The following is a 12,200-nucleotide window of genomic DNA, read 5'->3' on the forward strand; positions in this document are numbered from 1 at the left end:
AGGTAAGTAGATCACACGTTCTGCAGCTGATCCGTGGGAGCCCTGACTTGGCTCTCGAGGACACCAGACTCAGCTTGGAAGGAGAGCAGTGTTTACAGAGAAGGCTCCAGTCCCACCAGCCAAATTCTCCCCACCGTCAGGGACCTGATGGGGTTCAGAGTGAGGTGAGCGATGGTGACAAGTCTGCTCAGGCCCAGCCGTGTGCACCGCCCCTGACGCCGGCTGGGTGTGGGGATTGCAGACTCTCCCCCTGCCACGGGGGAGGTGGGTGGGCTGGAGGGTCCCCTGTGTGACCATGACAGCAACAGAGGCCAAGGTCTCTAGCTCTCTGGTTTGCAGTTTTTTGTTTTGTTTCATTTGTTGTTCTTTATGATGACCACAAAGAGTTTTACGTGATTACATTCAGACAACCATTTGGTTACTCTATTTCAGAGCACTGAAAAAACCAGGTAGCAAGACGGCGCAGACGACAGGGACCAAGCCTCTGGTCACAGAGCAAAGGAATGCGCTATTAGGCAGAAAGGAATCGCAGAAGCAAATGACTGGAAGGAACAACAACAACAAAAATCTAAGGAGATACAAGCTGAAAATTTCCCATTTACAACAACCAAAGGAAGGAGGGACCCAACGTGATCTCAAAACCCCAAATAAGAACTTTCTGTTGAGGCAGGTTTCTGAACATGGAATCACGGCACGGGTGGGGGCTGGACTGTACCCCAGGTTGTCCAGGCTGACCCGTGGCCAAGGTCGCCGACTCCAGCACGGGAAATGTTCTCATCGTCCCGGAGCAAAGATGAAATCCAGGGCCTGGCGTTCGGCTGCTGCCACATTGGGATGCCACAAATCCACCATGAAAACCACCCGTGGGCCATCCTCTGCGGAACCTGGGGGTTGGGGAGGCACAAGAGAGATGAGGTTTGAACCTTCCCAGAGCCAGGACCCACGTAGCACTGGACCCCACACAGTTAGCTTCTGGGTAGGGACCCATCCTGACCCCTGGCAGGGATGGGATGGTCTCCTCCTCTCTGAACAAGAATGTTATCCTGGCTTCATAAGATTCTGGGTGGGGCAAATGAAAGGAGGCACTGGGAGGCTGGAGGGGGAGGCAGGGAGGGCGGGAGGAGTGAGTGGTAGGTGGAGCACGGAGGGGTTTTTAGGGAAATGAAGCTATTCTGTATGATCCTGTCAGGGTGGATCCATGTCATTATACCTTTGTCACACCTACAGGACATTCAGCAGCAAGAGTGAACCCTAATGGAGACTACAGAGCTTAAGCAATAATAGTAATGTGTCGATACTGGCTCATCATTTGTAGCAAATGTAGCACACTAAAGCAAGATGGTAAACGAAAGGGGAAACTGTGTGTGTGGAGGGGTGGGGGCAGGGGGGGGAGTATGTACTTTCTGCTCAATTTTTCTGGAAACTTAAAACCATGCGAAACACATACAGTCTGTAACAAACAAAAAGCAGCACTCACCTTCATGGAATGCAGTGTGCAGGAAAGAGTCATCAAAGAGGAGGCAGCGTCCTTCTGCCCAACACTGGGGCTCTCCCCCCACCACCAGCTCGCAGCCACTTGGAGTTTTGAGACCTTTCGGGGGAAAGCGGAGAAAAGAGAATAAGGCAGGTGGCATAGGGGATGGCCTGTGCTGGTGGGAGTTCTTCACTTCCGAAGCAGCCGACCTTCCACCTCACCCCTTGGAGCCCTGTTTGGGGTGGAGGCAGGGTACTCTGACAGGGCAAACACAGGCTACATAGCACCCCGACCATACTGAGCTCCCTGGAAAAATACATTCCTCCCTTGGTTTAATCTGCTCTGGGTCATGGGCTGCTCAGTGAGGCTGGCACTGAACTTTTCGAGACTCCTGAGGCTCATCTGTAAGTTCCCCCCCTTAACTGAGGAAGGTCCATAACTCACGTGGCCCAATAACTGTGTTCATTACAGCCCGATCTCTAGGGCTGTTTTGGTTGAGATGAAACAGTGCCCTCATCTTTGGGTTCCAGGCTTTAGATCCATCTTGGGGTCTGAGGATGGGCATGTGGTTAGTCTAAGCTCCTCCAGCCTCCCTCTGGGAAGCTGGGAGGTCACCCCTGAGGCAGTGCCGGAGCTCCAGGAAGCGGGCCCACACCTTCACAAGGAGCCATATGCTCACAACTGTAGGCAGTGGCTGCCAAGTTGGGGGGCCTAACCCCCAAAAGAGGACTTGGCTGAAATGCTGCTGTACATACAGTTTCACGTCCCCGTCTCCCACCTGATGATCTGGGGAAACACTGGGTCCCTGTCACCGCCTGGACGTCTATAAACGAAGGCACCACCACGGACATGAAACAGATACATGAGGGGATGGGTGGGCCCCGCGACTCTCAGGAAGGATGGATTGGGAGGAAGCAGGGCCCTGGCAGAGGGGGGTGGGATCATGGTGTTCTTGTCTGTCTCTGGTGACTAATGGCACAACCATGACATGGGACTAGTTGGCGCTGCCCCTTACAAATGACTACTTACAAACATGAAACAGGGTTCTAACTGAGCATTTTAATGCACCTCTTGAACCAGAAACGGACAGCTCCTGGAAGTATGTATGGGGTAGGAATTCACACTGAGGCCACTGGAGGAGTGGCGAGGATGAGGACTTGGGGTCAGATGACTGACTCTGATTCTTCAGTGCCCCAGGGCCTTGGGCAAGTCACTTAACCTCTCTGAGCCACAGTTTCGTCGTCTATAATGGGGGAACCTTAGCGCACTTGCCTTCGGGGCTCTATGTGACCACTGTCCTTGCTACCAAGACCGTACAGACTGCCTTGAGCGCAGGTTTGGGCTGAATTAGCAGTTTTCAGACATCACATCACCCGTTCTCCAGATGGGAGCAACTGAGATTCAGAGAAGTGACCTGCCTGAAGTTTGCTCCTCAGTCCTGGTGGGGACATGAGATCTGAATCCAAATCCGTCTGGTTCCGAGGAACAGGCTCTTCTTAAACCACTGGACAGTATGTCAGTAGCAATGGTATGAAAGCGACTGTCCATTCTTACAGTTAATGTTTCCACTATCAGTAGGACACCTCGTTGCATCAGGCGAGAAGGGTCCCTCGGACTCCAGAACCATCATCTCTCATCTCCCACTACCGTAACAACTGCTGAGGGTGGGGTGGGGTTAGGGCTGCGATGGACCCAGAGAGCCCTCACTGACTGGTTCAGGAGGACAAGGCTGTTAGGTCTCGGTGGCTCTCTGCAAGGACACTCCACCCCAGGGCTTCAGAAGAAGCTCTCCTTTCTCTGGGCCGCTAAATGATTCACCACTGTGCACGACAGTACGCTAGAAAAATGGTCTGGTGTGCTGGCTTGAGAGCCCCCTGCCCCCTTTCCTCTGCCTTCCCCTTTCACCGTGGCTTCCAGCTGCCCATCATTCCTGCTTACTGCCCGCAAACCCCCTCAGTTGGCAGAAATGATCAATTCTCTCCCAGACAGAGTGTTCAGAGATCGGCCCCACGTCCTCTGGCTGAGGGCTTGCTGTTTGCCCTCACCAACCACTCAGCGAGGCAGGTCAAGGGCGCAGAAAGGGCTCTGTGTGGCGGCGGCCCCCACTTCCAGATGCCAGAGGCTGGCACTCAGGTGGTCACGGCACATCCAAGCTGCTCCGCCAGGCCCACCCTGCCAGACGGCCGAGAAACCCAACAACAGACACGTGAAAGGCAACGAGAGTCTAATTGTGCTTCTTTAGCAAGAATCTGCTGAATGTGCTCGTGCATTTTCATCTACCCTTTCCTGGGGGTTGGCCCTGTGGAAGGACATCCCCCTCCCCAGGAAATCTGCCTCATGAGCCTTGGAGGTTGCTTGCTGGAGGTCTGGGTTTGGCAGTGCAGTTTGGACATCCCAGCATGGCTGGAGCTCGGAGCTGTCTCATGGCTCTATGCGGGGTCCAGACCCAGTGACCCCCACCGCCCCCAGAGGCAGCTCAGCACAGTCCTTGGCGCGTGCAGGGACTGGGTGAATGCACAACGGTCACTGGGGTTTCAGGTGTCTGCAGGGTCAGCCCGACTAGTCACAACTCCGATGGATGGCCTGGTTCCGGAACTGCAGGGGCCTCCTCCACTCCAGCCAGGTGAGCTGGCAGGGGGCGTGGCCACCGGACCAGACTCCCTCCCTCTCTGGCAACACCCAAGGTCAAACACACCTTTGTTTCATTCCCAGGTGGGTATGAACGTGCGCATGCCAGCAGAAAGAAGGAACACTGAGCAAACCCGCCCAGGGAGCTTGCCCCGGCCGTGGGGAAGCAGCCACAGTCCAGCGGGACTCCTTCCAAGAGAACATGACACGGCCCAGTTTTTCTGGTGGCAGCAACTAGCTGGGCTGAGAAGCGAATGACAGGTCATCCGGAGGGCCCGTGTGGGCATGGTTTACACTCACACGTGCGCCACACAGCAGCACCACAGGCCTTCACACGCAGGGCAAATCCTAGGTGTTCTGGCCACCCGCCCTTGCTACTCATCTCCTATTCCTGGAATTCTACATCAGTCTGCAAACGCTCTTCCCTGTGAGTTACTCTGAAGCTTTTTAAAAACATACAAAGAAAACCTTTGAAAAAGGCACAGCACTGCTCCTTATTGCCCACAGCCTCAATCCCCAAGCCTGGCATGGGGCCCCCCTGCCTCACTGCAGCTCACCCAACCTGTCTGACCTCAGCCCCGACCCTGGATGCCACAGCCAGCCATGTAGGCCGCTTGGCTTGGATCAGGGAAGGCTCCTTTGCTCCACCCTGGCAGCCCTGGCAGCCCCAGCAGCCCCCCGGCAGCTCCCCACGCTCGGATCTGAGCCCCTCTGCGCAGGGACTTCACTGAGATCGCTCAGATAGCCACCTCAGCTTCTCGATTAATCAGAGTGCCCTTTACCTGACTGCCTTCTACCTGCCCATACTTCCCATGGGCTGCTTTTAATCCTCCAGAGAGCCCCGAGGCATGTACCATTACCTCTGTTCTAGGGGCTCAGGGTTTCGAGGTCCCAGCCAAGAGCACTCGGCAGATGGGGCCCATCGAGCTGAGTCCAGGTGCTCTTGCTTCCGAAGCCCAGTCATTTCCCACTGTGTCCTGAGGACCCACATCTTAGGGATCCTTTCCTAGACTGTCCGCACGGGTTTCATAACACAAACCACTAGCTACCACCGCTGTCCATGCCAAGTAGTCACAGGAGATCCCACTTTATTTAACCCTGTCAGCGATTCTGAGGTAAGTGCTACCTCCCCATTTTACAGATGAGGAAACTGGGGCACAGAGCGACTCAGTTACTTGCCCAGAGTCCCAGGGCTGACCGTGAAGCCAGGCCACCGCCTCTGGCACCTCTGTCCTCTCCTGTCTCTGCTCTTGAAATACTCATCGTGTTAAGTGCTCGAATCTAGTTGTTTTTCAAAGTGGCGAAGCCCTCTGTCCAAGTCACGTTTTGCTCAGAATCCCCACATGGGGTGGGGGAAGCAGAAGGTTCCAGGGGAAGCAGGGCTGGACCGTCTGAGGTGTCTGGCTCAGGTCCCCCCCAAGGCTGCCTTGATGCTCCTCTACAGAACACTTAGGAACTCCTGGCTCCAGCTTAGAGCGGGGCTCCTCTGTGTGTGCTTTTTCTTCCTCTGTTCCAAAGCCAAGGCAGCCAGCACTGCAAACTTCCTGAAGCTGGACCTTGCCCGGGCTCTGGGCACACCGCCCTAGTCGGGGATGCTAACTGGTGGTGCCACTGCCCCAGTAACCAACCCATTATCATGACTCACCAGGAACAGGGCATTCTGGGGAACTACCAGCCCTATGTACTGAGTTGCGGTTAAGCCTACCTAAAGGGTGAGTACTCCACGTCATGCTCCCTGTGAATAAACGCCTCACGATACACATTCTCTAATTAGACCCTCAAAGTAACACCCCAGGGAATGAGCTTTTTACCTCTCCTTTCTAAGTGAGGGCATGGAGGTCCAGGGAAGTGAAAGTGATCTGTCCAAAGTAACACAGCTAGCAGGTGGAGGGGCCAGGATGCAAACACGCCCGAGTGGACCCCAACCTGGTTCTCAAAACAACTGCCGCACACGTTAACGATCTCCCTAGAATCTGAGTAAGATCAGCATTAACACCAAGCATGACTTCACTCTTGATTCAGAAGGCACTAGCATCTTTCACAGCCGCCCAGATGTTGTTATGAACGTCAGTGATCGTTATTATAGCCTTGGCTCTGGAGCTACGCTGTCCAATACAGTAGGCGCTAGCCACGGGTCCCTTTTTAAATTTAGATTAAGTTAGGAATTCTGTTCCTCCCCAGCACAGCCACGTTTCGAGCACTCAGTGGCCACGTGCTGCTAGCGGCTACTGTACTTGGACAGGATGGATGGAGACCACTTCCATCACCGCAGAAAGTTCCTCTGGACAGACCACCTGTCAAGTAATACCGATGACAAGTTCCTTTTTTGACTCCATCTCTGCTGTCACCATCGTTTACACGCAATTCGTCAATCTTTGACGGGAGCACAGTGGAGAATGTGAACCGGCACGGCTCTGGCTACTGCGCTCTTATGCCACCTGGGGGGCCGCGCACGGAAGGGCGTGTGCCACGAGACCCCAACCCCGCCACATACCTAAATGGCATCGGATGCGGATGTTGGTGGGCCCGTAGTGCTCCGTTATCACAGTCCCGGGGCTCAGCACGGAGATGCATGCGTTCCCAAAAACATTGTTCCCAATACAGGTCCGAAGGCTTCCAAGCAAGCGGTACGTCCGTGGGCACTTCCTGCAGTTCCTGGGAACGCAAACCCCCTGATTGACCAAGTAAAAGGTTACCCACTCCCCGCTGGGGGTGCTGTTCATTTTCCATCCTTGCGGGAGGCTGCAGTTTGAGAACGCTTTGTAGAGGGTCTCAAACTCGCACAGGATGGTCTGGAAGTTCCGTTCCAGCAGTTCCACGTCATGCTTCTGGGCATCTCGGGAGAAGTAGGGCGTGGTGGGGAGGTCAGGCAGGAAGAAGACCTCGGGCTTCTGGATGGAGGGCCGGCTGTTGAGGTAGCGGCCCTGCTCGCGGATGCCCTTGTGGATGCGGCCCATGCCGGACCAGGAGTACCGCTTGGCGTACTCCTGCAGGTTGTGGTAGAGCTTCTGGTTGAGGCCCTCGTTGTGGGCACAGCGCACGCACTCGGGGGACTGGCAGTATACGAACCCGTTCTGCAGCCCGTTGGCGTCTGCACCCTGCATCAGGGCGTTGACGGATGCGTAGGGCCGGGGCTGCTCCCGGCCCACGTGGTAGCAGTACCACACGAACAGGACCAGCAGGCAGGCCACGGTGACCACAGCGGTGGTGTCACAGTCCCGCACCGACTGGATGCCCGTGGCGATGCAGTCCCTCAGGCCGTCCAGCGACCAGCTCCAGGCCACCAGCCACTCAAGCGACATCTTGAGGGAGTTGCTGTTGGGGGTGCGAAGCAAGGGCAGACAGTCACTCCTTGGGGGTCCCAAGGGCACCCACACCATGCAGTTCAACGTGGTGGGGAAGGGGAGGCTGGGGCCAGGGGAGGCATGGCTGCCACTGTTCCTCGGATCCCGCCGACGGTGGCATTGACCAACATCTGGCCCACCACTCTGCTCCCGGCAGAAGTCACCGCAGGTAGGGTGGGAGGAGCCTCTGTCACACCAGCAAGGGGGGGTCGGTCACCGTGAAATGATTTTCAAACCTGAGATGAAAACAGAAAAGGAAACTAGCATAAATTTTTCTACCTGGAAAAAAATCCTCAACTGAAATGTAAAACCCCAGATCATTGTTGAAGGTCCTCGTGAAGGCAGGGGATACACACATCTCAAGCTTGTGTGTTCTCATTTTAGCACAGCCCCCATTTCCCAAAAGGCCAGTGATGTGCAATCTGCATCCAGTACTGACAATTACACAAGCCCCACCTGTTCTGTGTCATCCTTAGGGGATGTTAACAGCCCCATTTTACGGGTGGGGAAACCGAGACCCCAAGAGGTCATATACTTCAGCCCAAGTTCATACAGCCAGGGCAGGGACACACACCCCTGCTGACTGCAGGGTGATGTCTATTCATAGGAGGCGTTTCATAATACCTGTTCTCCTTAACTCTCTGGATCTTTACAGAGAGATATGGATTCTAAAGCATCTTAAAAATGGCAAAGGAGGGGCATGTGGCTGGCTTAGTCAGGAGAGCATGCAACTCTTGGTCTGGGGGTCACGAGTTCGAGCCCCACGTTGTGCAGAGATTACTTAAAATAAATAGTTCCTAAAAATAGCAAAGGAGCCTTAAAACTGCACGTTCCCCATTTTACTTTCTCTTTTCATGATGCTTCCTCATTCTTAATCTCTCTTGCCCTTCTGACACAAGGGTTTAGCTCAAGCTGGAAGGGGAAGTGGTCTCTTGGGGGTCACATCCCATGGCAGACACCGGGTGTTTCTGTCTACCTGCCTGGGAGACTACTCACTGGTCTCGCCCACAGGTTAGGAGAGGAAGTGATGGGGGAGAATGGAAATAGAAGCCCTCATAGTTCCAGTCTCTGAAACATACAGGAGCACTTTGCCAGGTACCCCTGCCAATGGTAAGAGCCAGTGTCTGGCACCCTCGTTACCCTAAAAGCCTGATCAGAGCCCAGAAGTCACGTTGCCCGTGTCTATAAAGCCCCAGCTGTGTTTCCCAGCTGAGACCCTTCGTCCAGCCTGTGTGTTCTAATCTGAGCACAGCCAGGTCTACGATCTCCTACAAGCCTAATACATTCCCTCAGTGCGAGGGGCCGCATAGTTCAGAAAAAAATGGTTTTGTGTGCTACCTTCCCTCTTGGGAATAGAAATCAACTGAAACACAGGGAAGGCTGTCCCTTCTCCTTTCTCTGGGGACTAAATTTGGCTGGAAAATTCTTGTGAGGTGGCAGAGAGGCCAAGAACCCAAACTGGAGGTGGGCTGGACCCTGGATGAGTCACTTCCCCTCCATCTCAGTCTCCTTGTCTCTAAGAAGGGGTCCTGCCCATCTCCCTGGATGTAGGGCCAATGACGACCAATGTAAAACACTTAGGATGTCACAGTGAGCCTTTAAGATGTGCTGATGAGTGCTCAGACATGTGGCACCCCATGTGGATCAGCCTGCAAAGTAAAGGCGGGGCATCGGGGAAAGCCATCTCAGGACCAGGGACCCTACGGACAAATTCTGGACACTCTCATTGCCATGCACCTGAAGTGATTTTTGTTTGTCCCCAGACTTGCAGAGCTGAAAATGAAAGAGAAACCTTAGGTGCTCATTAACTGCCTGCTTGCATCTTCCCAGCTTAGGTTGAATTAAGCATCGCTTGCCTCTAATGTTTAGCAAGTCAAAAACACACACGCTAAATATTCCCGGCCGTTTTTATGTTTCTAGGAAAAATACAAGAGTGGGGAGGCTCGCAGCTCAATTCTTTTCTCGCACGTTCTCAATTTCTTCACAGATCTGGGCCCCCCGGCTGGAAACAGACCCCAGGGCACCCCTGGTTCTCTCCCAGCCATACCATAACAGGCACCTGATCCCTCTACAGGGAAAGGGAAAAGGAAAGAAAATCTGGGATGATTTTTCCCATGTTTTGTTTGCCAGCCTGTCTCCCAAATAGAACAGAACCCCGGGATTCCTGAAATTCAGTGTGAAGCTGTCATCTGTGTGATAAACAAGCACTTTTACTAAAAGGATTTCCCCCTCCCTGAGCTCAACCTCTAATTGGAACTTTTAAACTCAGCCTCTCAGGAGGAGAGGTTTTTCTTAAATGAGCAGCGAGATGGTGATAATTGAACAAACACCTGTTAAGTGTCAGTTCCCATCAGCCCTGCTAATCGCTCAACTAGAGCACAGTGAAAACCCGGAAGGCAGGGTGGATGACGAGGGGGATCTCTCCACTGGACACCCCTGCGGCTCACCCTCATCCCGGGGGAGGAAGCCTCATTCTGGACAATGTTAGCCAAGAGCGCTCTCTAGGCTGAAGTATAAACAAAAGGCAGCAAGAGATCCTGATGCCCTGAACCCAGCTTCAGACCCTGTTCTCATCAACAGCACTGAGAGCTGAAGTTAGGGCTTTTCTTACCTGCCAGTTACTTTTAGCCAAAAGACACTGGGAGGCCCCTGAGCCCAGAGGTGGATTTAAAGGTTCATGGCTGAAATGTGACGCTAAAAAAACAAAACAAAACAAAAAACAGGGATCCCTGGGTGGCGCAGCGGTTTGGCGCCTGCCTTTGGCCCGGGGCGCGATCCTGGAGACCCGGGATCGAATCCCACGTCGGGCTCCCGGTGCATGGAGCCTGCTTCTCTCTCTGCCTGTGTCTCCGCCTCTCTCTCTCTCTCTGTGACTATCATAAATAAATAAAAAATAATAAAAAAAATCAAAAAAAAAAAAACAAAACAAAAAACAAAAAACCCTTACATTTACAGGGTGATCGACAGCTTATTAAGTACTGTTTCAAACATTTGACCCTCCCAGCACCCAGTGACAGCCACCAACGCTCCAGTGGGAAGGGCATGGATTCTCCCTCTCCCCAGTTCCTGGCTCAGGGACTACAGTACCGTCCAGTTTCCTTCACACATCTGATCATTTGCATGCTTCATGTGTGTCCTCGTTAGGGACAGGGACCTGTCACTGCAGTTCTGCTCTTTAATAACTCCTATGGTAAAGGTCGGTCAGCTCTGGGGAATAGGGTCCAAATTCATGTCCAATGGGTTGAGCAAGTCCAATGAAATATAACTTCTGATGCGATGGAACATCTGGGGGACAGACTCCGCTCTAACCTGGCTAATGCCGTTCACCTTACAATCCAGGAGGCTGCCCAGTGCTAAGGAGCTTCTGGTCACTTTCAGGGTGTGGCCAGGGCGCCCTAGAAGCCCCCCCCCCCACCCCAACAGGAGCAGGGCGGACAGAGCAGGGCAAGGTGTGTGATGCAGGTCACCTTCTCCACCCAGGACCCACCGAACTGCCCTGGGGCCAGCCCTCCCCCGTGGGCAACTGGAGACCTCTCCTCCTCACTTTCTGGGCCAGCTTTTTCAGCATCCACCCACTCTGGAGAGTGGGGGAAGTGGGGGGCGGCGGATGGGTCAACACAGATGGTGACCACCAGGAGGTCAGGGGAGGGGGGGTCACGGAAAGGTGAATGCTGGCAGGAAAAGTGGGCAGGAGGCTAAAGATCTCGGGGAAGGTGGCTTATAGTGACGGCTCACGGGACAGGGGAGGAGGGCCACCGCGGCAAACCGGGAAGTGGGGGACACTCGGGGCCGGGGGAGGGGGCAGCAGGCGAGGACAGGCGGCGGGGAGGAGGGGCGCCGCGGTGGGCCGGGCTGCGAGGAGGGTGCTCCCGGCCCGCCGCCAGCTCGGAGCGAGCGCCCCGCCGCGGCGCCCCTCGCCGGGCCGGGATGCGGGGCGCGGGCGGGCGGGCGGGTGGGCGCCGGCGGCCCCGAGCATCCCCGAGCATCCCCGAGCATCCCCGAGCATCCCCAGCGGCCGCGCCGCCGCGGGGCGTGGAGCGTGGGGCGTGGGGCCCGCGGGCCTGCGGCCGTCCGGCCCCCGCCTCCTCCCTCCGTCCCTGTCCCCGGGGGTGCGGGGGGCGCCCGGCCGCGCAGTCCCCCACCGCGCCCCGCAGCCCCCGGGGACGCCGCTTACCTGCGCGCGGGCGGCGGGGGCGGACCGCGGGGCCGGGACGACGCCGCCGCCCGAGGGCGCGGACGCGCAGACGCCCCCCGCCCGCGCCGCGGGGCCACCGCCCGGCCCACGCCGCGGGAGCCGGAGCCGGAGCCGGAGCCGAGCGGAGCCGAGCGGAGCCGGCGCCCCCGCCGGTGCCGACGCCGCGCTGCGCTCCGCGGGGCCGCACGGACCACAACTCCCACAATGCCGCGCGCGGCCGGGCCGGCGCGGGGAGGGGGCGCGGGCGACGGGCGAGGCGGGGCCGGCGCGGGGGGCGGGGCGGCCGGGGGCGGGGCCAGGTCGGCCGGGGGCGGGGCCTGGACCCTGCGCGGAGGGCGCGGAGGGCGCGGGGGCGCGGGGGCGCGGGGGGCGCGGGCGGGCGTTCATTCATTCGCTCGGCGGCCCGCCCCGTGCCCCTGCCCCTGCCCCGCTCCCCCGGCCGCGTCCGCGCCTCGCGCTCTCCCACACTTCCTCCTCCCCTGCTCCTTCGCTCTCCCTCCCTCTCCTTTCCTCTCGCCCCGACACCCTCTTCCCTGTATTTACTGAGCCGCCGCCCGCT

General features: G+C 56.5%; 1 protein-coding gene across 2 annotated transcripts; it reads right to left on the bottom strand.

Moving 5' to 3' along the window:
• ASPHD2 (aspartate beta-hydroxylase domain containing 2) lies at positions 1-11,633 on the bottom strand. 2 transcript variants are annotated; one of them, XM_055321879.1, is made up of 5 exons: positions 11,621-11,633; positions 10,058-10,140; positions 6,597-7,682; positions 1,478-1,591; positions 1-884 (listed from the first exon to the last, which is right to left on the bottom strand). In XM_055321879.1, exons 3-5 carry the CDS (start codon positions 7,480-7,482, stop codon positions 775-777), a joined length of 1,110 nt encoding a protein of 369 aa, XP_055177854.1. In that variant the 5' UTR covers positions 7,483-7,682; positions 10,058-10,140; positions 11,621-11,633; the 3' UTR covers positions 1-774. The 2 variants fall into 2 exon arrangements, with proteins under 2 accessions (XP_055177854.1, XP_055177853.1); XM_055321878.1 differs by lacking the exon at positions 11,621-11,633 and having other exon boundaries at positions 10,058-10,312.
• Positions 11,634-12,200: the final 567 nt, after the last annotated feature.

This window comes from Nyctereutes procyonoides, unplaced genomic scaffold (assembly GCF_905146905.1).
Source record: "Nyctereutes procyonoides isolate TBG_1078 unplaced genomic scaffold, NYPRO_anot_genome, whole genome shotgun sequence".
NCBI lineage: Eukaryota > Metazoa > Chordata > Mammalia > Carnivora > Canidae > Nyctereutes > Nyctereutes procyonoides.

Bases quoted from the DNA above. Each gene is read 5' to 3' on its own strand.
- ASPHD2 (XM_055321879.1), bottom strand. From the start codon at position 7,482: ATGGTGTGGGTGCCCTTGGGACCCCCAAGGAGTGACTGTCTGCCCTTG. The intron at 1,592-6,596 runs GTATGTGGCGGG...TTCCCCCGAAAG, and splicing joins CCGCATCCGATGCCATTTAG to GTCTCAAAACTCCAAGTGGC. The intron at 885-1,477 runs GTGAGTGCTGCT...CCCAACCCCCAG, and splicing joins GCACACTGCATTCCATGAAG to GTTCCGCAGAGGATGGCCCA.